Genomic DNA, 25,517 nt, shown 5'->3' with positions numbered 1-25,517 from the left:
CAACACTCCTGTATCCTTTGGATGAATACCTATTGGTACAATTGCTGGGTTGTAGGGTACTTCTATTTTTAATATTTGAGGAACCTCATGCTGTTTGCCAGAGTGGCTACACCAGTTTGCATTCCCACCAGCAGTGCAAAACTGTTCCTCTTTCTCTGCATCCTCACCAAAATCTGTTGTTTTCTGAGTTGTTAATTTTAGCCACCCTGACCAGTGTGAGGTGGTATCTCATTGTGGTTTTTATTTGTGTTTCCCTGATGATGAGTGATGTTGAGCATCTTTTCATATGTCTGTTAGCCATCTGGATGTCCTCTTTGGAAAAGTGTCTTTAAAAAGATGGTTTTGGACTGTGTTGTTGTCATTTTCATTGGCTTCCATGACTTTTTAATTTCCTCTAACTTCCTGGTTAACCTATTCATTCTTTAGTAGGATGTTCTTTAGTCTCCAAGTATTTGTTGTCTTTCCAAAGTTTTTCTTGTGCTTCATTTCAAGTTTCATAGTGTTGTGGTCTGAATATATGCACGGCATGATCTCGATCTTTTTGTACTTGTTGAGGGCTGATTTGTGTCCCAGTGTGTGATATATCCTGGAGAATGTTCCATGTGCACTTGAGAAGAATGTTCATTCTGCTGCTTTAGGATGAAATGTTCTGAATATATCTGTTAACTCCATCCAGCCCAGTGTTTTATTAAAACCATTGTTTCCTTGTTGATTCTCTGCTTAGATTATCTGTCCATTGCTGTAAATAGGGTGTTGAAGTCCCCTACTATTATGGTATTGTTATGAATGACTTACTTTTGTTTGTGGTTAATTGATTTATATATCTGGTTGTTCACGTTGGGTGCATAAGTATTGCAATTGTTAGATCTTCTTGGTGCATAGATCCCTTAATTATGATATAATGCCCTTCTTCATCTCTTGTTACAGTTTTTATTTTAAAATCTGTTTTGTGTGATATAAGTATGGCTACTGCAGCTTTCTTTTGATGACCATTGGCATGATAGATTGTTCTACATCCCCTTACTTTCATCTGAGGTGTCTTTAGGTCTAAAATGAGTCTCTTGTAAGCAGCAAATATATGGTCTCATTTTCTTATCCATTCTAATACCCTGTGTCTTTTGTTTGGAGTGTTTAGTCCGTTGACATTTAGAGTATTGAAAGGTATGTTTTTAGTGCCATTGTGTTGCCTGTAGAGTTGGTGTTTCTGGTGATGTTCCCTGGTCCTTTCTAGTCTTTTTTTGCTTTTGTTCTTTTTTGGTTTGTATCATCTTTTCTCCACTCATGGATAGCTTAGTGATCATGAACTCCTTTAGTTTTTGTTTCTCTGGGAAACTGTTTATCTTTCCTTCTATTTTGAATGACAGTTTTTCCAGATAAAGAATTATTGGCTGCATATTTGTCTTATTCAGTAAGTTGAATGTATGCTGCTAATCCTTTCTGGCCTGTTAAGTTTCTGTGGATAGGTCTGGTGCGACCCTGATCTGTGTTCCCTTATTGGTTAAGGACTTTTTTTCCCTTGCTTATTTCATAATTCTTTCCTTGTCTGTGTATTTTGTGAATTTGACTATGATACACCATGGGGATGGTCAGTTTTTGTTGAATCTGATGGGAGTAGGCTGTGCTTCTTGGATTTTGATGTCTATGTCCTCCCTCAGATTAGGAAAGTTTTCTGCTATAATTAGCTCATCTAAACCTTCTGCCCATGTTTCTCTGTCTTCATCTTCTGGGACTCCTCTTATTCAGGTGTTATTCCTCCTTAATAAGTCACCAAGTTCTCTAAGTCTTGTATCTTTCACCTTTGTTTCCTTCTTTTTTTCTGCTTCATTATTCTTCATAATTTTGCCTTCTATATAGATAATTTGCTGCTCTGCTTTGTCCAGGCTTGCCATTGTGGCATCCATTTGAGACTGCTTCTTGGTTATAGCATTTTTAATTTTGTTCTGACTAGATTTAACTTCTTTTATCTCTACAGAAAGGAATCTATGCTTTTTTTTCAATCCCAGCTAGTATTTTTATTACCATGGTTCTGAATTTTACTTCAGACACTAAATTGCTTAGATCTATCTGTCATTTGACCCGTCATTGACCAGTCAAGGACCTGGCTGTCATTTCTTCCTGTTCTTTTTTTGTTATTTTAGAGGAAGAAAAAAAATTAATAAAATTAATTGAGTATGGGGTGTTTTTCTATTTCTTTGTGTCTTATTCAATTTCCTTCATAAGCTTCTATAGTTTTCAGCATACTTATCTTTTATATCTTTGGTTAGGTTTATTCTTAGGTATTTTATGGTTCTTGGTGCAATTGTAAATGGGATCGATTTCTTGATTTCTCTTTCTGTTGCTTCTTTATTGGTGTATAGAAATACAACCAATTTCTGTACATTAATTTTGTATCCTCCAACTTTGCTGAATTCATGTATCAGTTCTAGCAGCTTTTTGGTGGAGTCTTTGGGTTTTTTATGTAGAGTATCATGTCATCTGTAAAAAGCAAAAGGTTGACTTCTTTGTCAATTTGGATGCCTTTTATTTCATTATGTTGTCTTACTGCTGATGCTAGGACTTCTAACACTATGTTAAACAACAGTGGTGAGAGTGGACATCCCTGTCGTTGTTCCTGATCTCAAGGGGAAAGCTCTCAGTTTTTCCCCATTGAGGATGATATTAGCTGTGGGCTTTTCATATATGGTTTCTATGATGTTAAGGTATGTTCCTTCTATCTCGACTTTCTGGAGGGTTTTTGTTAAGAAAGATGCTGTATTTTGTCAAATGCTTTTTCTGCATCTATTGACAGGATCATGTGGTTCTTATCCTTTCTTCTATTAATGTGATGTATCACACTGATTGATTTGCAAATATTGAACCAGCCCTGCAGCCCAAGAATGAATCTCACTTGATCATGGTGAATGGTTCTTTTAATTTATTGTTGAATTTGATTTGCTAGTAACTTGTTGAGAATTTCACACCCATGTTCATCAGGGTATTGGCCTATAATTCTTTTTAGTGGGGTCTCTAAGTGGTTTGGGAAATCAGGATAATACTGGCTTTACAGAATGAGTCTGGAAGCTTTCCTTCCGTTTCTATTTTTTGAAGGATAGGTATTAACTCTGCTTTAAATGTCTGGTAGAATTCTCCTGGTAAGCAATTTGGCCCAGGACTCTTATTTGTTGGGAGATTTTTGATAACTGATTCAATTTCTTCACTGATTATGGCTGTATCCAAATTATCTGTTTCTTCCCATTTGAGCTTTGGTAGTGTATAGGTGTCTAAATTTGTCCATTTCCTCCAGGTTGTCCAGTTTGTTGGAATATAATTTCTCATAGTACTCTCTGATAATTGTTTGTAGTTCTGTGGTGGTTGTGATCTCTCCTCTTTCATTCATGATTCTATCTATTTGGGTTCTCTCTGAAAGAAGCAGCTTTTAAACTTGAGGTAACATGGTAACAGAACTTTAATTTTGCTTAGGTTTGATCCAAGGCTATGCTCTTCAGGATTCCATGTGAAAACACTGATGAGTAAATTTATCATGGTATCTCCATTCCCTTTCCCAAAAATTGTTTTAAGCAAAGGCATATAACACAATTCTGATCTTGAGGCTGAAGAAGAGTCTAATGGCAGGTGGGGAGGGCTTCTGGGAAGTGCTTTCCTCCATATGGAAAAGAGATGTTTGATGGGGTATGAGGAGGGTGCAGAGAATTTCCCTTCCTTTCTCTCAAAATGACCATGCTTAAAAGCTTATATCAACCAATCCTAGAACTGCTCTGCCTCCAGGATACGTTCTAAATACCTCTATTCTTACCTCCTCTTGAGATGGGTATTTGGTAAGATTTGAAAAAGAAACAAATATTCTCTTAAGAAAACAATGCATAGGAGTTGTACTTTAATAAATTATGTGAAAATTAATAATTTAAAAAGCCTATCTCATTTAGAATGAACTTGGGAGGCCAGCAGGGGGAGCTCTTGCACCCAGCACCAGTTCTCAATAACACACCCAACAGGAAGAGAAGGACCTTACAAGTCCATACTACTTGACTGTGCCAGACAGAAGAAGGAACATTCTTCTACCTCTGGCAGCAGCCCAGCCCAGCCCATGAGAAGCCATTATGCTCAAACTCCCAGTTCACTCTAATAGACTTTTAGTTTATAACAGTGCCTCCCAACTCCTGCCTTTCCTCTATAAAAAGAGCATTTCTCTCCTTTGTTTTCCATACTTGCCTATGGTTTTGCTGTAGCTTGCTTGTCCTGGATTGTAATTCTCTGCTATTCTTGAATAAACCCATCTTTGGCTGACAAAATAACTGGAAGTTTTATTTCTATGGTGAACAGTTAACAGAAATTATTAAAAAGGTCTGTTTTTTCTTATAGTTATTTAGTTACTGGGGCTGGAAGCCTTTACACTATTCTGCCTTCTGTTTTATTGAGGAGAAAATTAGATGGAAACATTTGAGAGCTAGACACTGGGTTTCAAAGATTAAGAAACTAGAGTGAGGTGTTTTTTTAAGTTTATTTATTTATTTTGAGAGAGACAGAGAAAGCACAAGTGGGGGAGGGAAAGAGAGAGAGAGAGAGAGAGAGAGAGAGAGAGAGAGAGAGAGAGAGAATCCCAAGTGGGTTCTGTGCTGACAGTACAGAGCCTGAGATCGGGCTTGAACTCATGAGACCTGAGCCAAAACCAAGAATGGGATCCTTAACTGACTGAACCACCAGGTGTCCCAAGAAACTATGGAGAGGTATTAAAGAAAACAAAGACAAAAGAGAAGAAAAATCCCTGATATCTAGAAGTAGTAGCTAATATTTACCGAGCACTTAACCATGGGCCTAACACTATTCTGTGTATTCACCTGTTTTCATTTAATCCTCATAGCAAAATTAGGAAGAAGGTACTGTTACTCTCCCATCTTAAAGTTGAGGAATCGGAAGCACAAAAAAACGAAACTTACTTAAGATTACACAGCTAATTTGAGGTGGACGTAGCAGTTAAGCACAGGCATCCTTACTCCAGATTCTAGCATGTTTCTAAATACTTCTCTGTACTTCTATTTAATCAAAGGTTATTTCTGTATAGAGATCTAATGGGAAAAGTCTATCTTTTGGACTCTATTTGTATGTGAGAGCTACTTTTTAAAGCATAATTCCCACATATATGTTAGTCTTACTAAAGACTAACATTTGGGATTGCTGAAGTGTGGTGCTGTCTAACCATGCCTGAATCAAAGCATACCACAAAATTTAACTAAAGAGTGCCCTTCTATAGCATCTAAACTGCTAGATGAGTATTGCTGGGAAGGGGAAATGTGCATGGCATTTATATTAATAGTGCTAGAAAGGTCTTTTTCCATCGCATAGAAACTAAGTGGAGAGAACTCTATTCTCAACCCTACAGCCCTTGAGAGGATTTAAAAAACTGGATGATTCCCAGAAAGACTGGACTCTGCTATACAATGTAAGTAAATTGGGCTAACTGAGGCAAGAAATTCCGTTGTCAATGGAGATGTCAATGGACGATAGTTCATGCAGGTAGCTTCCTCTGACACTAAATCTTTAAGGAAGATAAGATTGTTTCTGAAGTAGGACAGATTTATTAGCAATATGGTCGAATTAGTGGAAGCCAGGACAAGCTATATCAAGACTCTGATTAAAAGTTTGGGGAAAATAATGCAATAAATGACATAGCTGGATGCTACCAAGCAGCTAAACCTAGGATTTTTGCACATAATGTAGAATGGGTTCCAGATACAAATACTTTAATACTAGGAAATATTAGGATGTTTTATGAAAAAATTAAGATCCTACCAGGTATTACTGGGTTGAGTAAAACTTGATAGAAAAAGTGGAAGTATGTCCACACTTTTGTTCTAATTTTTTTTAGAATTAAATTAAATTATTAAATTAAATTAAATTAAATTAAATTAAATTAAAGCAAATCTTCAGCAGAGTGAGAACTGAGGAGGAAAATTACCCAAAGTTCTTAATCACTCCGCAGAAAGAATAAAAAGATTCACTTTACGTTAGAATTTGCAGGAGTATTATATGAGGTAATGGAGAATATAGTGATAACAAAGAGAATAAAATGGAGTAAGCATTGCTAAGAGGGTTGTTTAAAATGGAACCAGGAGGACACTGAGGAAATGGGGCTTATGCATGTCTCCTGTCTCAAATACTCTGAATTGTTGCTGAACTCAACTAAAAGTCAAGAAATCTGCTGCATGTTAGAATGAACATAAAAGGACTTTCGGCCTAACATTAACCCTAGGAAACAATCATATATAGTAGTAACTGTAACTAATGGTAGTGTAACTGTAGCAATACTAGAAACAATTACATTTCATTCAAAGCAATTTATGTAAATTCCCTCTTTCCTCTTTAAAAACTCTAACCTCCTTTGTCTCTCCAGATTACACTTTCAGTTTTGCTGAACTCTGTCTCCCAGTTGCAATCCCTAAGATACCAAATAAATGAAACACATTTTATTGTGCAGCTTGCAGTTTTGTCTTTCATTGGCCGACAACAGGAAGTAAAATGAGGTGTAGACAACTGGGTGAGAGTCCACAAGCCTGTCTGGGGTCGCTAGAGTTCAGGCTGTTTAAAATGTCAAAAGCCTCCAGGGAGCACCCTGTTGTTACAACTAATTCTAGAGGGGAGAAAGCTAAAGCCATAGAAGCTCAAGTGAATTAAAACATCAGGATAAATTGGCTAAAATGGAATTATGGGCTATTTGAAAATCATATCTGGCTAAGTTTAAACATATAAAATAGCAGTATGGATGGCTCAGTCAGTTAAATGTCTGACTCTTGATCTCAGCTTGGGTCTCTATCTCAGGGCCATTAGTTCAAGTTCCATGTTGGGCTCCATGCTGTGGAGTCTACTTAAAAAATAAGTTAAATTTTAAAAAATAATATGATAGCCTATATAATTATAAGACCTTAACATTTACCTTTCTTACAATTCTCTCAGATTTAATTTTTATACAAAATAAATTAGATGAAACCAATTTAATGCCTGAAGTAAATGCACAGGTTTAAAACCACTTTATCCTGAAATATCTAAATAATTTACACAAAGAAAAGTGTGTGTGTTAGTTTTGCTTGTACTGGGTCATCTGGATAATTGCTTCAGTTTTCTCCCTTAACATTTATTTATTTATTTATTTATTTATTTATTTATTTATTTATTTATTTATTTATTTATTTTAAAAACTACTTTAATTTTTTTAATGTTTATTTATTTTTGAGAGATTGAGAGAGAGAGAGACAGAGCACAGGCAGGGGAGGGGTAGAGAGAGAGGGAGACCCAGAATCTGAAGCAGGCTCCAGGCTCTGAGCTAACAGCACAGAGCCCAATGTGGGGCTCAAATTCATGGACCATGAAACCATGATCTGAGCCGAAGTTGGATGCTTAACCAACTGAGCTACACAGGTGCCCCTTCTCCTTCAACATTTAGATATGCATTGTCCAATTTGGGGGGCTCTCAAGCTCTTGTAATGTGGCTAGTCTGAATTGAGATGTGCTGTAAATGTATAATATAAACCAGATTTAGAAAATTTAACATGAAAAATAATGTAAAGCATCTCATTAATTTTTACATTAATGTTATGTTGAAATGATATTAGGTTAAATTAAATGTTTGTTAAAGTATTGTTAAAATTAATTTTATCTGTCTCTTTTTCTTTTTAATGTGGCTACTAGAAAATTTTAAATTATAAATGTGGCATATATTATATTTATGTTGGAAAGTGTTAGACATTGCCTTAACATATTTAATAAGAATTAAAAAATCTGATAAATGCCTAAATAGAAATGGTTTCTCCTTTCTACAGCATAATAACATTTTTTGGTGAATGGATGCTTGATTTTAATAGTTCTTCAATGTATGATATTATATTTTATCAACTCTTATGAGAGGTCAATAAATCCTTAACATATTTTAGCTAATTGCCCCTGAGATGCAAAATGTTTTAGAAATGCCATTAGCATCTCTTCAAGTAGTCACTCTACATAATTGTAAAATGGTATACTAAACACTAGAAATATTTGATTTCTCTACCCACTTCATTATTTGCATGATGAATATTTGCTTTTTTTCTCTAAATTTGTGTATGTTCTGCCTGAAATAAATATTATACCTTTGTATTCATCTACTCCACTGGTGTAGATATATCTGGTTGTCATGGGAATTACTGGCTTACTTTTGGGGAAAAAATCTGTGTAGAAAGAAAATTGTTCACAGGCTATTTTAATATTAAGGTAACAATTTAGGAGAGCCTTTATACCTTTATTATTCCTTGGTTTTTAATTTAAAAAAAAGTCAAAATCTGTCTTCAGTGACAAAAGCATTTCTTTAATCAGAATAGTCTCTTCTAATTCTAAGTTTATACTGACCCCTATAGGCTATTTTGTTTAATCTATTCCTGGTTTAGTCTTACAGAACATAGGTTGAAATATTTAAACATGTTTACATTTAGAATTTAATTATTTTAGGATTAAAATCATAAAATATTTTTCACAGACCTTTTCACTCCTTGCATTGTACAATGTAAGCTATGCACAAATTTTATTCATCCTTAAGACAATCTAGTTTGGGGGGCAAACTAGCTTGTATTGATTATCTACAATAGGCTTACATGGTGCTATCATTTATAAGACCATGTGTTATTATTTAATCTTCTCAACTCTTTAAGGTTGATATATTACTAACAAGGATTCTAAGATTTTGAGAAGTCAAGGACCTTATAAAAGATATTTTCACAACTTACACTGAAAGCAGAATTTAAAGTGCAGAACTTGGAAGGAGGGGTATGTAAATGACATTAACAATCAAAGTGAGAAGTTAAAAACTAAATAGCTTTTCCCCAGTTGATAATTTTTCCAGGGTTAAATTTTTTGAATCCATATTAAGGACTCTTATAAATCTACAACATTTCTCTTTGGATATCTACCTCAATCCTCTTTCTTAAAATGACTTAAGTGGAACCATTTTAAAATGGAGCCAGAGCAGCCATTTCAGAGGAACTGTCTTTCACATCCTGTTTCCTGAAACCTTGAACTGGGCCAAACTGTCAACATTCAAGAAGTCAGCAAGCAGAAGATCCAGAGAATCTCCCTTTTGAAAAGACTAATAAAAGTGAACCTTAGTCTAGTGACCACTTCACCTGACCAACCAATGAGGTCCAAATCTAGCCTTACTTACTAGCACCAATGAACTCTTCTTTTTAAAACAATTTACCCAAACTTCCTTTTTTTTTTTTTCCCATGAAAATCCTAGGTCAACCTCCTGAAATCTCAACATTAAATCTGTGTAGCCTGCATTGCAATTCATTGATCCCAACTACATGCTTTATCTCTGGAACTGATTTCTTGTTTATTGGCTGACATCTTCAACTATAACAGCAATGTAAGTTACTTTGAATTTTGCATCTCATTAACTCTTGGTTTTGAAGCTTCATTTTCAAGTGCTGAGAGGTAACATTTCTGAGACTTCAAGTTCAACATGTCCAAACTAAACTGTCTTTTAGCCAATTCCATTTCTTCCTTTTTGCTACCTATCAGTTAATGGTCACAGTTCTTCCAGATTCCTAAGTGTTACCTGACCTTCACACATCTAATTTTTGTAAATTTTTTAAGAGTCTTATTATTAATGACAATGCGTATTTCTATTTTAGGTTATTTCTGTGGCCAAACTGTTCTCCCAGAATATCTTCAGGGACCAATCACTATAAAAAGAACTAGAACTTTTTGTACATTCAATGGAGTTGGCCATCATCACTTAATTATCAAGCGCTCCAAATGTCTCCTGAACAGCTCGTAACATTCAACAAAATCAATGCTACCTTTAAGTTTTTATAACCAGTATGTCTTCTTATGCAATTAAAATTTTTGAATGTGAAAGCTTCCTGTAACATCTTAATTGGACAAGAAATTAAAATGCGTGTCAACAGCAAATAAGTGATACGATACTTATCGTGTTCACGTTATTACAGTGAACTGTTAAGTACCCAAAAGAATAGAAACATCCCAATAAAATTTGTCCCAGGCAGTGGTCTGCAGTAATGCCTGAGAAAGTAAGTGGGGAGGAAAAGACGCAGAAGTGTTAAATACTAGAAATAAATGGATGAACGGATGAGCATCGAGAAAGAGAAAGAAATCCTCCAGAAGTGAGAAATTCCTCTAATGGACGAGGGCAAAATCATTAACGACCACTTCAGCCTCTACTTAACTCAAATTCAAATAAATATTAAGTAAAGGTGAGATTTTCTCACAACGTTTTCTTAATGTGGTAAATAAACTACAGTCCGGCTGCATCAGCCAGCCACTTTACGCCCGCAGTGTTAAGATTCCGCTCTGCAGAAAACGCCTCAGGTTCCAAGCATGCGCACGCGCACGCGCAATCTTAACACGACACCCTCCCCCACCCCACCTAATACAGGCCTCAAAGGAAGTGACGCAAAGCTAAGGGGCGGGGTGGGCTATGCGCCGGAAGTGGCTCGCTGATAGTAAATAAGGCCTGAGAGGGTGGAGAGATACTGTCTCCATTTTGTCGCCCTCCTCTGCTCCTGCGACGTTGCGGAGATGGGGAACGTCTTGGGACTGTGCTCCATGGCGAGCTGGGTAAGGAGGTTTTTAGTGGCCTAAGGGGTGCTAAGCGTACGATGCGGCAGAGAAGGGAACCCGAGCTGGGCTGGATGCGGCCCGTCGGTAACGTGGTACCCCACCCAACAGGGAGTGCCTTCCGTCCCCATTCTCTCCCTATCTCCCGCGGTCATCCAACTCAGCTTTAGGGCCCTGAGTCTTGCAAAGAGCTGACCCGGGTGGCCGAGAAGAGGAGATGGGAAGATAACCCCGATGGGAGAAGCGAAGAGAGCTGGTAGTCTTCCCCCAACACCCCGTCTTTCGTGAAAGCTACTCCCCATTCTCCCAGGCGCTTTTTTTGTTGTTTCTGTGTTTGTGTGTCTGCGTAGGCCATCTCAACAAAGGTCTTAGGCCTGTTCCGTGGAGTTCCCCGTCTCTTTTCGTCACGTTCCCAGCGACCTCAGACTGCAGCACTGTCATCCCTGGAGGCATGTTGGCCTCTTTGTTCTGTGGGGCCGACTACAATTAAGTGCCGGCTATTTGGGACAGCCTGGCGGTAGTATTGACACGCTAATACTATTTAGTTCTAGCTCTGTGGTTGGATCTTCAACCTTAATGGTAGGAGGAAATTTCTCAAGTAATAACATATGTATCTCTAAAAGCTGGTCAGTTCAGTGCTGAAAATCCTGTCTTTTGACATAAAGCATGCTTGGGTAATCTGGAATTTCATGTTTAATTAGGTGTGGGTTCCATTTTAAATAGATAGCATTGTTAGAATGAATCCATTTTTCATTATAGTGGCACAATTTCTTGTTTTGGGTGGTGCAAATAAACTTCAGTTTAAGATAATCATTCCACTACCACCCCCAAATGTAAACAGCATATTAATATTATAGTTAATAAATTATTTATGAATTGGAGCGAGATATTTGCGTTCAAATCATAGTTCTTTAATCTGTGATTTCTAAATTCCACTTCTAACGCTTGTCTGACTTCCCAAATGACTCCCATTATATACATCAGTCAGAATTTTTATTCTTTTACATACCTCGCTTTTTTTCAGAAATCAATGTACTGCTTGAACTGTAAAAGTTAAGTTTTAATAAAATAATACGTGGAGATTGTTATTTCAACTCAGGCCATTCTCTTGATTATGTCCTACGTATTTCTTCTCATAGTTTGGTATGGAAACCAGGTATTTTTTATCTCAATAAGAAACTCAGAATCCACTTGAGTCTATTGTCTAATACAGAAGAGGTATAATGTAATAAATGTTTTACAAAGTAATAAATGTTAAAACATTGCTTTCATGGTGGGGGAGGGGGATGTGTGATTTGTAAAGTCAGATTTATCCATTTATCAAGTTGGCATATTCTTTGTATATAGTAAAGACTTAAAGGGAGGGATTCATACTTCCCATTTTGTTCTCATCTCCAGAACCGTGAACAACCTTTTTTGCCTCAAGGACACTTACGGTTACAGAAGGAAAAAAAAATGTTTTAAGGTTTTTTTAATATTTATGTGTGCTAAATCAGAAAATAACTTTAGTGAGCAATATGGAAATACTATATTCCTATTAATGTTTTTACAACTTAATTGTTCACCTTTATTGACTAGAAAACTGATAAAATTAACACTGCATTGTAGTCACTGTTAATAACAAGGTATATTGAAAAGGTGGTATCAAGGAGGCAATTTTCTTACCTTCCAGTAATTAGATCTGTGGCAGATATGCCAGATGGCCAAGGTTGATCTTTAGTGTTCTAGATTATTGTGGCCAGTCTGGGAATTGATTTTGTAGTCTGCAATTCTGGTCATATTTTCCCCTTTCCTTCCTGATGCTTCTGTCTCTATTCCTGAATTGTTCAATTTTAGAGTAATTTGATAGCAATTGAAGGGGACTTTGCCTTGTAATATACAAATGTGTTTTTTTCCCACAGTCTTAACAGTCAACATGCTTATTTACTTAGAGGTTTTGACAAATTTAAAATTTGTTCAAATTTTCAAAACTATTCAAGTCATTAAATTGGAAGTTAAACCACAATTAAATCTTAATGAGTCCTTCAGACTTAATTTTTGTGAAGTTTTTTTCTGATTTATAAAAGCGCTGTAGAAAATTTCTGAACTATGAAAAAAGCACAAAAAAAATACATGTAATACTGTTGTGTAGAGATTGGAGCATTAATTTTTTTATTTTATTTTGAGGTGGGTTTGTTTGTTTCTTTTTGCCAAGTGGCCTAGAATTAGATTGATCATAATCCTTGGTTCATGTATGCCTGGTCTTTGATTAGTGACTGTTACGCAGTCAGGTATCTGAATCTCCCACCTAATCCTGTAACTACATTACCAGCAAAATTTATGCCTACTTCAGTGCTTTTCTCCACCCCAATCTCAACAATGGTGTTAATGACTAGAATTGATTTTTTGAATTACTGGATCTTATATACAATAGCTATCATTTTTTTGCCCAAGATAATTTAATGTAGTTAAGAAGAAAGAGCCAGTGATTACTGCCTGCCTATTTGTGAGCCTCAGCTAGATTTTTATTTTTTAGTACAATGACTTGTTTTTGCAGAAATGATTCATAGTCACTATGAATAGTCAAGCATAGCAGAGTACAAAGTTAAAATGTCACACACAAAAAAATGCCACCACCAATAACATTCCTTTTCTCTCAATGCATATATACACACGGATGAATGGACAAAAATATTTTTTTTTAGGAATGGTAGCATGCTAAATTAAAGCATTAAATCGAATTTTTCCTGAATTTAACAAAAGAAAAAATAAAAGTAAAGGAGTTGCTGAATGTTAAATAAACATTTCTTCATCAGGAGAATTTCCTAAAAAGATTCCTCTGAGATGTTTCTATAGCAGTGGTTTTCAACTGGGCATAGTTTTGACCCCAAGATGCATTTGGCAATGTTTGTAGACATTTTTTTTGTGTCCAATTTTGGGGTAAGAGGTGCATCTAGTGAGTAAAGGCCAGAGAAACTGCTAAACATTTTACACTACACAGGACCCCCCTCCCCACCCCCACAGAGAATTTTTTTGGCCCAAAGTGTCAATAGTGCCAGGCTTGAGAAATTCTACTTTATCCTCTTTGGTTGGCCAGAGTAAAAAATGGAATGAAACCTGAGAGTTTTAACTGCTCTTTAAAAAAGCATGTAATGAATTCTGTTTTTACCTCTACCTTCTGCCTCACTTATGGAGGCTACCTGATGTCACCATTTCCTGATCTGTTTGAGAATTCTGCTCTACAAATTTTACTGCTTAACATTTTCCTTTGATGGCTTATAATTGGGTGCCTGATTTCAGCTCAGGTCATGATCACGGCTTGTGAGTTCAAGCTCTTCATCGGGCTCTGTGCTGACAGCTCAGAGCTTGGAGCCTGTTTTGGATTCTCTGTCCCTCTCTCGTTCTGCCCCTCCTTCGCTCATGCTCTCTCTCAAAAATAAATAAAACATTAAAAACAAAATTTTTAAAAGCCCTTTATTTTTTGAATTGTATTGGTATTTCTAAAGGGAGCATGGGTAAATTCACCTTTAATCTGCCATCTTTAACCAGAATCTTTTTGTATTATATTTTACATATGACCATTATGTATTATAACTATAGTTCTCCTAGTTATTTAGTCTTAGAACTAAACAAGTCATTCTTAAAGTGTATTCCCTGGACCCTGTAGCATCAGCACACCTGGGAATTTATTGGAAACACTGACTAGGGCCCAGCATTCTATGTTAATAAACCGTCCAGGTGATTCTGAAGTCTGCTACCTTTTGAGAACCACTGCTCTACACTTAAGTGATTTCAAAGCTCAAATATTTCTTTTTAACCATGGCTTTTCCCAAAATTTTTTTTAATGATATGTCATCTAATTGACTAAATTTTATCATTTGCTAGAGTTTGGAAGAATTCATGGATGCTGAAATCCCTGAATTCTTTCATATGCAAAAATATCCTATCTGAGAGGCATTGTTTACTAGTATAATAGTATACCCATTACACCCATTTCCTTCAGAACTTAATAGTGTTTTTTGTGAATTCTGTTTTATCTTACAACCTCCTGGTATCCACTGCCTCCCAATACATCTCACATGTTCTATTGACTTTTTTCCTTTGCATGGATATTTGAACAGTTTTTACTTGTCTTTGAAATTGGTCAAGTATGTCTGACTTTAAATCTTTTATCACTTTTTTTCTTCTGGTAAATATGTTCTTTTTTATTATTTATTTTTTAATTTACATCCAAGTTAGTATATAGTACAACAAACTTAATGCCCCTTACCCATTTAGCCCATCCCCCTTCCCACAACCCTTCCAACAACCCTCTGTTTGTTCTCTATATTTAAGAGTCTCTTATGTTTTGTCCCCCTCCCTGTGTTTATATTATTTTTGCTTCCCTTCCCTTGTATTCATCTGTTTTGTATTTTAAAGTCCTCATAGGAGTGAAGTCATATTATTTTTGTCTTTCTCTGACTAATTTCGCTTAGCATAATACCCTCCAGTTCCATCCACGTAGTTGCAAATGCAAGATTTCTTTTTGATTGCCAAGTAATACTCCATTGTGGGTGTGTATGTATGTATGTGTATATAGACACATGTGTATACACATACATACATACATACACACATCTTTATCCATTCATCTGTCAATGGACATTTGGTCTCTTTCCATACTTTGGCTATTGTTGATAGTGCTGCTATAAATATTGGGGTGCATGAGCCCCTTCGAAACAGCTCTCCTGTATCCTTTGGATGAATACCTAGTAGTGCAATTTTGGGGTCGTAGGGTAGTTCTATTTTTAATTTTTTGAGGAATCTCCATACTGTTTTCTAGAGTGGCTGCACCAGTTTGCATTCCCACCAGCAGTGCAAAAGATGTCCTCTTCGCAATGTCACCAATATCTGTTGTTGCCTGAGTTGTTAATGTTAGCCATTGTGACAGGTGTGAAAATACCTACTCATTTCTTTTGGGGAAGTTTTTCTCGTATTCTATCCTTGAACGTCTTATTTAGAGGATTCTGTATTTTAAGGATACTAGTTACCTTTATGTTATATTGGTTTTGTTTTCCTTCTACATTATTTTTTTTCTGTCATTTTTTTAGTTGATACAATTTACATGAAATTCACACTTTGTAATATACAGGTCTGTGATTTTTGAGAAGTCCTATACTTATGTAACAACTACAGAACAGTTACTACCTTAAAAAATTCTATCATCCCCATTCTTGGAAACCCGTTTTGTTTTGTGTTTTGTTTTGTTTTGTTTTGTTTTGTTTTGTTTTGTTTTGTTTTGTTTTGTTTTGTTTTGTTTTGTTTTGTTTGTATCCAGAGTTCTTTCCAGAAAGGCATATGAATAGGATATACAGCATAGGGTGTTTTGAGTCTGGCTTTTTTTACTGAGTATAATTCATTTGAGACTTATTCATGGTGGTGTATTATTGGTTCCTTTTTAATTTTGCATACTATTCCATTGCTTGGATGTACCACAACTTAACCTGTCCATGTACCAGTTGAAGGGCATTTCCAGATTTTGGTGATAAAGTAGCTGTAAGCATTTTCATAAAGGTACCATTAAGGTTTTTTGTGTGACTCTTAAGTTCTTTTTGCTTAGGTAAAATATCTAGCAATGAAATCGCTGAACAACATGGTAAGCATACATTTGACTTAATAAGAAACCACCAAACTGGTTTCTAAGGTAACTCTACCAATTTTCGTTCCCGTTAACAAAAAGTTGTCAGTACTTGGTATTATGAGTTTTTTGATTTTGGCCATTGTAATGTGTGTGTAGTGGTATCTCATTATGGTTTTAGTTTGTATTTCCTTAGGGGACCTATAGTTTACATCATGGTTTACTCTTGGTGTTGGACATTCTGTGAGTTTGGGCAAATGTATAATGACACGTATTTACCATTAATGTAGCACGTAGAGTATTTTTATTGCCCTAAAAATCCTTCGTGTTTTGCCTATTCATCCCTCCACCCACTCCAACCACTGTTCTTACTGTCTCCATAGTTTTCCTTTTCCAGAGTATTGTACAGTTGAAATCATACAAAATGTAGTCTTTTTACGTTGTTTTCTTTCACTTAGTAATACCTATTTAAGTTTTCTCCTTGTCTTTTTATGGCTTAACTCCTTTTCAGCACTGAATAATATGCCATTATTTAGATTGTACCACAGTACCTACTGAAGGACATACTGGTTAGTTCCAAGTTTGGGCAGTTATGAATAAAGTTACTATAAACATTCATGTGCAGGTTTTTGTGTGGACATGAGTTTTTCTTGGTATTTAACTGGATTGTATGGTAAGCATATGTTTCGTTTTATAATCTGTCAAACTGTCTCCAAAGTGGTTGTACCATTTTGCATTCCTACCAGCAATGTATGAGAGTAACTATTGATCCATATCCTCATCAGCATTTGGTGTTATCTGTGTTCTGGATTTGGCCTTCCTAGTAGATAGGTAGTAGTATCTTGTTGTAATATGCATTTACCATATGCATACGAAATGTGATGTGGAACACCTTTGCATATGCTGATTTTCCATTTGTATTATCTGATTTGGTGAGGTGTCTGTTGACCCATTTGTTTTCTTATTGTTGCATTTTAAGAGTTCTTTGTATGTTTTGGATAATACTCCTTTAAGATCAGGTATGTCTTTTGCAAAGTTTCACACAGTTGGCCTGTTTTTTCATTCTCTTGACACTGACTTTTGCAGAGCAGAATTAAAAAAATTTTTTTTTTAATGTTTTATTTTTGAGAGTAAGCACGAGCGGGCTTGGGGCAGAGAGAGAGGGAGACAGGATCCAAAATGAGCTCAGTGCTGACAGCAGAGAGCCCGATGGCTGGACTTGAACTCAAGAACCTTAAAATCATGATCTGAGCTGAAGTCAGATACTTAACTGAGCCAGCCAGGCGTACCTACTGAGTAGAATTGTTTGAATTTAGTGAAGACCAGCTTAACAGTTTTGTTTTTTTTTTTTTCTGTGAATCATGCCTTTGGTGTTATCTGAAAAAGTCATCACCACACCCACGGTCATTTGGATTTTTTCCTATATTATAGGAGTTTTATAGTTTTATGGTTTGTATTTAGATTTAAGACCCATTTTGAGTTAATTTTGGGGAATGATGTGAGATGTGTGTCTAGACTGATAGATTGATTTTTTTTTTTTTTTTTTTGCATGTGGATGCCCAGTTGTTACAGCACAGTTTGTTGAAAAGATGATTTTGCTTCATTGAATAGCCTTTGCACCTTTGTCAAAGATTAGTTGATTTTATTTATATGAGGCTATTTATGTGCTTGCTAGTCTGTACCTTTGATTGTCCCTTTTTTTGACAATACTATACTGGCTTGATTACTACTGTCACTTTATAATAAGTTTGAAGTTTGGTGGTTTCAGTCCTTCACCTTTGTTCTTCTTCTTCAGTGTCTTGTTGGGTAGTCTGGGTCTTGTGTTTCTATGAACTTAGAGTCAGTTTGTCAGTATCTACATAACTTGCTGGGTGTTTGATTGGAATTGCATTGAATCTATAGATCAAGTTTGAGGAATTGATATCCTGACAATGTTGAGTCTTCCTAATCCATGAACATGGAATGTCTGTTCATTTATTTAGTTCTTTTATTTTGCTTATCAGAATTTTGTGTTTTTTTTCTATTGATCCTGTATGTAGTGTGTTAGATTTATACCTAAGTATTTTGGCAGTTTTAATTTGGGGGATGCTAATGTAAATGGTAACGTATTTTTAATTTCAGGTTTCACTTTTTCATTGGGGGATATATAGGGAAGTGATTGACTTTAGTATACAAACCTTGTATCCTTCAACCCTGCTATAATTGTTTATTAGTTCTAAGATTTTTGTGGGGGGTTTTTTGGTCAATTCTTTTGAATTTTCTACATAGATGATAATGTCATCTGTGAAGAAAGCTAATTTTATTTCTTCCTTCCCAGTGTGTTTACCTTTTATTTCCTTTTTTTTTTTTTTTTTTTTGGTGTTAATTGCATTAGCTAGAACTTCCAGTAGTGTTGAAATGGAATGGTAAGAGGAAACATCCTTGGTTTGTACCTGATATTAATGGGAAGGTTTCAATTTTCTTACCATTAAATATGATAACTATAGGTGTTTTGTTGATTTTATTTATCAAGTTGGGGGGAGTTCCCCTCTATTCCTACTTTATTGAGAAATTTTATCATGAATGAGTGTTGGATTTTGTGAAATGGATTTTCTGCATCTGTTGTGACCCATCTTTTTTAGCCAGTTGATGTGATGGATTACATTAATTGATTTTTGAATGTTGAACCATTCTTGCATACCTGGGATAAATCCCACTTGGTTGTGATCATACATTGTTGGATTTGATACACATGTGTGTTGTTGAAGATCTGTGTTCATTGAGAGATGCTGATATAGTTTTTATTTTTTATAATATCTTTGTCTGGTTTTGTTGTTAGAGTGATGCTGGTCTCATATAATGAGTTAGGCAGTGTTCCTCTGCCTGTCCTCTGAAAGAGATTTCAGAGAACTGGTGTTTTTTTGTTTTGTTTTGTTTTGTTTTGTTTTTCTTTTAAGTGTTTGGTAGAGGTCTCCAGTGAATCTGGGTCCAGTGCTTTCTGTTTTGGAAGGTTATCAGTTGTTTTTGGTTTTTTTGTTGTTTTTTTGTTTCTTTGTGTTGTTTTTTTTGTTTGTGTTTTTTTGTTTTTTTAAGTTTTTTTTTTTAGAGTGAGTGGGGGAGGGGCAGAGAGACAGAGGGAGACAGAGAATACCAAACAGGCTCCACACTGTCAGCACAGAGCCCGATGGGGGGCGGCGGGGGGGGGGGGGGGCTCAAACTCATGAACTGTGAGATCACGACCCAAGCTGAAACCAAGAGTCGGACATTTAACTGACTGAGCCACACAGGCGCCTCAGAAGTTATTAAATTATTGGTTCAGTTTCTTTAACAGGTATTGAATTATGCAGATTGTCTCGTGAATTTTCGCATCTTGTGTCTTTCAAGGAATTGGTTCATTTCATCTAGGTTATCAAATTTGTGGACAATGTAGCTGTTGACTGCATTCTTTTATCCTTTTGATGAATAGGGGATTTAAAGTGATACCCTCTCCTTCATTTTGGATGTTGGTAATCATGTTCTCTTTTTGTTATCCATCAGCATGTATATACACATGAGGTGCATATGTATGCATACATAATTGAATACAGTGTTCTTAAGATTTTTTGATAAACTCTTATCTGTTAGGTCAATTAAGAATAAGATAAAGAGGGGCGCCTGGGTGGCTCAGTCGGTTGAGCGTCCGACTTCAGCTCAGGTCACGATCTCGCGGTCCGTGAGTTTGAGCCCCACGTCGGGCTCTGGGCTGATGGCTTGGAGCCTGGAGCCTGCTTCTGATTCTGTGTCTCCCTCTCTCTCTGCCCCTCCCCCGTTCATGCTCTGTCTCTCTCTGTCTCAAAAATAAATAAACGTAAAAAAAAAAATTAAAAAAAAATAAGATAAAGAGATTTTTATGTTTGATGTTCTTATTTAGACTCTGACTTATATTAATTTCCTTGTCTCTAAAGGACTTCCTTAAACATTTCTTGCAAGGCAGGTCTACAATTTGACAACAAATTCCCTCAATCTTTGAGAAAGTCTTTATTTCTACTTCACCTTTGAAGGATAATTGACAGAGTATAGAACCCTCACTTGGTGGGTTTTTTTTTTCTCAACACTTCAGATATTTCCACTACACTTTTTCTTGTATACATGGTTTCTGAGAAGTGGATATAATCTTCTCTTTGTTCTTCTATAGATAAGTTGTTTTTTTCTTCAGCTTCTTTCAAGATTTTTTTCTTTATATTTTCTTTATCTTTTATTTTTTGAGTTTGGAAGTGATGTGTCTAGGTGTAGGTTTTTAATTTTTGGTTTTTGGATTTTGTTTGTTTTGGTTTTTAGTATATGCTTCTGACATTAAGTTGGGAAAATTGTCATTGTTTTTTCAAATATTTCTTCTGTTTCTTTTTTTTTTTTGCTATTCTCAATATATTACCCCTTTTTAATTGTCCTGCAGTCCTTGGTTATTCTGTTCTGTTTTATTCAATCTCTGCTCTCTTTTCTTTTCAGTTTGAGAGGAGATGTCCTCAAGCTAAGAAATTAAATTTCTCTGTCTTGTCCTAGACTATTAATAAGCTTATCAAAGGCAGTTTTTCTTTGTTACATTTTTTTGATCCCTAGCATTTTTTCTTGGTTCTTAGGTTTCTTATCTCTCAGTTTATATTGCACATGTGTTGTTACATGCTGTTTATTCATCATAACCTTTAACATGTTCAGTCCTAATTATTCTAAATTCCTAGTTTGGTAATTCCAGCATCCCTACCATGTCTGCTTTTGATGTTTCCTCTGACTCCTTAAATTAAGTTTGTTTGTTTTTTACCTTTTGCTGTGCTTTGTAACTTTTTCTTTATAGTGGGACATGCTGTATTGGGTAAAAGGGACTGCTGTAAATAGGCTTTGGTCATGTTGTGGTGAGGTCTTGGGGAAAGAAGAGTGTTCCACAGCCCAAAGTAGAGTGTTCCACAGCCCTATGATTAGGTCATAGCCCTTTAGTGAGCCTGTGTCTGGACTGTGAACTTCTCAAGTGTTTCCTAGGCTTTTTCTTCCTCCTAGGTGGGAGAAGATGGCAAACGAGGGCTGGCGTTGAGTGTTTCCCTCCCATGTTATTTTGGCTCTGATAATACACCCCCACCCCCACCCCAACAGGTTAGGCTCTGGTTAACCAGTTTCTCCTTAGGGCAGGCATTGTTAAGAACATGTGTTCTGGGTATATTTTAAAATGGTTCCTTTTTCCTTCTGCAGGAAGCATGAGGGAATTTCCACAGTAAGTTTCAGCAATTCTTCAGTTACAGTTTAGGTTGCCCTACTTGGGCCTTGGTTCCTAAGTTGGTTTCCACTTGTGATTTTCTACTTTGGTAAGTTGTGGCTCCCTGTATTTGCCTATCTGTTTCCAATCTTGGGGCCAGTGATTTTCTCACCTGTCTTATGGATCCTGGAAGAGTTCTTGATATTTTGCTCTGTTTATCTTTTTAGTGGTGAGGAGAAAGTGGTGCTTCCAAGCTTCTTAAATGGGGAAAAAAGATAATAGAAGTCTTCATTTGCTTTTTATATTTTTGATTTTGAATTGACAAGATGTTAAGAATTTGTAATCATGAAGGATGTTGCTCTCTTCTTTATAATGTCTTTGGATTTAGTGTCAGTAATTCTGGCCCACTAGAAAAGAGTTGTGAAGTGTTTTGCCTCCAGTTTTCTAGAATAGTTTGTGTAGAATTCATGATTTATTCCTTAAATGCTTAATAGAACTCACTGGTGAAACCATCTATGCATGGGAAAGTTTTTAGCTTAAAAATTTGATTGTGTGTGTGTGTATATGCATACATGCATACATATATATGTATGTATATATAAATCTTATTGAATGATTTCTGGCAGTGTGGGTTTTTCAGTTTGTCCACTTTATCTAAGATACTGAATAAAATTGCTCATACTTTTCCCTTATAATTTTTTAATGCTCCTAGGATCTGTATTTGTATCTTCACACATTTCCAGTATTCATGATTTTTGTGTGATTACTTTTGCTCTTTTGTATCTTCATCAGTCTGTTTCTCAGTCATAACAGTCTTATAAAATTGATTCTAGATTTTAGATTTCACTGATTTTCTTGTTCTGCTTTTTACTTCCCTGATTTCTGTCTTTATTAGTTTCTTTTTTTATTTTGGGTTTGTTTATTTTATTGTTTTAGGTAGAAGCTCAGATCACTGATTTGAAATCTTTATTTTTGTCTAATGTCATTTAGTACTGTAAATTTACTCTGAACGTTGCTTTAGAGCATTCCATGAATGTATTGTGTTATTTTCGTTTTATTTAATTTCCTTTTGATATCTTTTGTCTGTGAATTATTTAGAAGTGTGTTATTTAGGGGCCACCTGGGAGGCTCAGTCGGTTAAGTGTCTGATTTCGGCTCAGGTCATGATCTCATGGTTCATGGGTTCAAGCCCCGAGTCGGGTTCTCTGCTGACAGCTTGGAGGTCGGAGCCTGGAGCCTGCTTTGGATTGTATGTCTCCCTCTCGCTTTTCCCCTCCTCTCATCTCAGAAATAAATAAACATTTAAAAGAAATTTTTTAAAAACGTGTCATTTAGTTTCCAGATATTTTTTGTTACTGACTTCTAACTTAGTTACACTGTGGGCCTAGAATACATGTTTGTTGTATGACTTGAAACATTCTATGTTTATTGCAATTTGAGATTTGTTTTATGGCCAAGAATATGGTCTGTTTTGGTTGTGTTCTGTGTACTCGAAAACAATTTGTGCTGTGCCCTGGTTAGATTGAGTATTCCCTAAATGTCATTTAGGCACAGTTAATTGATAATCTTGTACAAGTTTTTATATCCTTATTGATTTTTGTTCTGCTAAATGAGAGAACATAAATGTGAATTTGTTATTCTTTTCAGTTTTACTATTTTTCCGTTCATGTATTTTGAAGTTCTCTTACTAAGTGTAGAACAATAGGATTGTAGGTTTACTCTGTGAACATCCCATTACCATTATGAAGTGTCCCTCATTAACCCTGGTAAGATTCTTTGCTCTGAAATCTGTTGTGTCTGGTACTACTATGGCATGGTATTTATTTATTTTTCTTTTATAAATAACCTGTTTGCATTTTTATATTTAAGTAGGTTTCTTGTAGAAGAGCTAGAGTTAGATCACAGTATTTATCCAGTGTGATAGTCTTTGCCTTTTTAAGTAGGAGTGTTTTTGCCACTTACATTTAGTGTGATTGTGGATTATGTTTGGGCTTAAATAAACCATCTTTCTATTTTGTTTGTCTTGTCTATTATCCCTTTTCTGTAGTTTTTTTTGCCATATTTTGTACTTACTAGCCATCACTTTTAGTATTCTGGTTTTTTTCCATTGGCTTACTAGCCCTACTTCTTTGTCTTGGTTTTTTAGAGGTTACTTTAGGGTTTATAGTGTTTATTTTCAACTTACTACAATCTTCCTTTATTTCCAATTTAAGAACCTTTTAGTGGTATAGTTCAATGTCTCCTCTTGCATACTGCTTGTAATCCTCATACATTTGACTTCCACCTTTGTTATATACCCCACAATACATTGCTAATATTTGTTTTAAAAGGATAATTATGCTTTAAAGTAATTTTTTTATATAAGAAAGATACATTTGCCATTTTCATTGTTCTTCATTCCTTTTGTTGTATAGATTTTTTTTTTTTTTTTGGTATCTATATAGATAAGCTGTCTAGTATAATTTTCCTTCTGCTTGGAGGAGTTCCTTCAACATTTCTAGTAGTTTAGGTCTGCTAATTTTGGATTCTTTTGTCTTTGTCTGAAAGTGGTTTTATTTTACATTAATTTTTGAAAGAGACTTTTAGGGAGTATAAAATTTTATCACTCAGGGTTTTTTAAAGTACTTTTGCACAATTCTTTTTACTAGAATTGAGATCTTTGTTTCTATATAATATGGCTTAATTTTTCTGCCTGCTTTTTAAAGATTTTTTTGTTTATGGTTTGAACAGTTTGATTATGATATGAGTTAGTGTGGTTTCCATCGTGTTTATTTTCCTATAATTTTTTTTTTATTTGAGAGAGAGCACATGTGAGTGGGGAGGGGCAGAAAGAGAGGGAGAAAAATCCAAGCAGGCTCCACGCTGTCTGCAAATAGCCCCATGTGGGGCTTGATCCCACAGACTATGAAGTCATGACATGAGCCGAATAAAGAACCACCCAAAGCACCCCTATTTTTCTAGAATTTCATTAAGCTTCTTGGATCTGTGCATTTATAATCTTGATTCAATTTGGGAGCATTTTGACAATTATTTCAGAAGTTTCACTTCTCCTTCAAAAACTCTAATTTCACTTACATTAGACTGCCTGAAGCTATCTTACAATGCTCTGTTCATTTTTATCCTAGTGTTTTTGTCTCATTTCTTCTGTGTCTTCAGATTTGTTCATCTTTTTTGCAGTGTCTTAGTATTTTTTGGTTTGGTTACTTTATTTTTCATTTCTACAAGTTTGGTATAGATCTTTTAAATTATCTTTCCTGTCTCTTCTTAACATGCTGATGTTTTTTTCACTCTTGAGCATATGAAATATAATTAAAATAATATTTTTATGCTGTTATTTATAATTCAGCCATCTTTGTTATTTCCAGGTTGATTTTGATTGTTTTTTCTCATTAAAGACTATTTTCCTGCTTTCTTGCATAGCTATCAACTTTTTATTAGATGTCAGACATTGTAAATTTTACCTTGATGGAGGTGGACATACTTGTATTCTAAAACGAAAATATTTTTGGGTTTTGTTCTTGGACATAGTTGAGTTACTTGAAAATTTTTCTTAATGTTTTCTTCATACTTTATTAAGTGAGACTGGAGCAGCTTTTAGTCTTATGGCTGATTTTTTTGTTTTGTTTTGTTTTGTTTTCTCCCTTCTAAGTAAAAGCCTGTATAACTTAGTGTCTTCTGCGTTACAAGGTTTTCCACTGTGGCTAGTGGGAATACCAACTCTTCTCCTTTAGTAATTTATTCAAATGAATGCACTGATCAGTACTCTACTACAGATTCAAGTTGAAGCCTCTACAGATTTCAAGAGCTCACTCTGTAGCTTTCTTCTCTTCATGATTCTGCTCTATAAACTCAACTTCAACTCTGTTCCTGCTCCCAACTCAGTCTTCTCAGTTCAGGTGGACTGCTAGCCTCTGCTTGGATTCCCCTCCCTTCACTAGAAGCTCTCCCAGGCAGAAAGATAGGTTAATCATGGAGCTCACCTTGTTTCCTGTCAGGAATTACTGTCCTGCATTGCCTATTGTTCATTGTCTGAAAACCATTGTTTTAATTTTTTCCATTAAGGCAGTAGGGTAAAGTCTAGTCACTGTTGACTCCATTTTTATCTAAGTTTATAGTAGTTAA

General features: G+C 35.5%; 1 protein-coding gene across 1 annotated transcript in view; it reads left to right on the top strand.

Moving 5' to 3' along the window:
- Positions 1-10,444: 10,444 nt before the first annotated feature.
- The window catches only part of SERINC1 (serine incorporator 1), a 35,995-nt gene continuing 20,922 nt past the window's right edge, over positions 10,445-25,517 (top strand). The window contains exon 1 of the mRNA XM_003986516.6: positions 10,445-10,599. Within this exon, the coding sequence (XP_003986565.1) occupies positions 10,561-10,599 (39 nt within the window). The 5' untranslated portion in view covers positions 10,445-10,560. The remainder of the gene's footprint in view (positions 10,600-25,517) is intronic.

Source organism: Felis catus, chromosome B2 (assembly GCF_018350175.1).
Source record: "Felis catus isolate Fca126 chromosome B2, F.catus_Fca126_mat1.0, whole genome shotgun sequence".
Classification (NCBI taxonomy): Eukaryota; Metazoa; Chordata; class Mammalia; order Carnivora; family Felidae; genus Felis; species Felis catus.
Note: the sequence above shows the minus strand (reverse complement) of the source record. Positions and strands in the feature narration are given on the sequence as shown.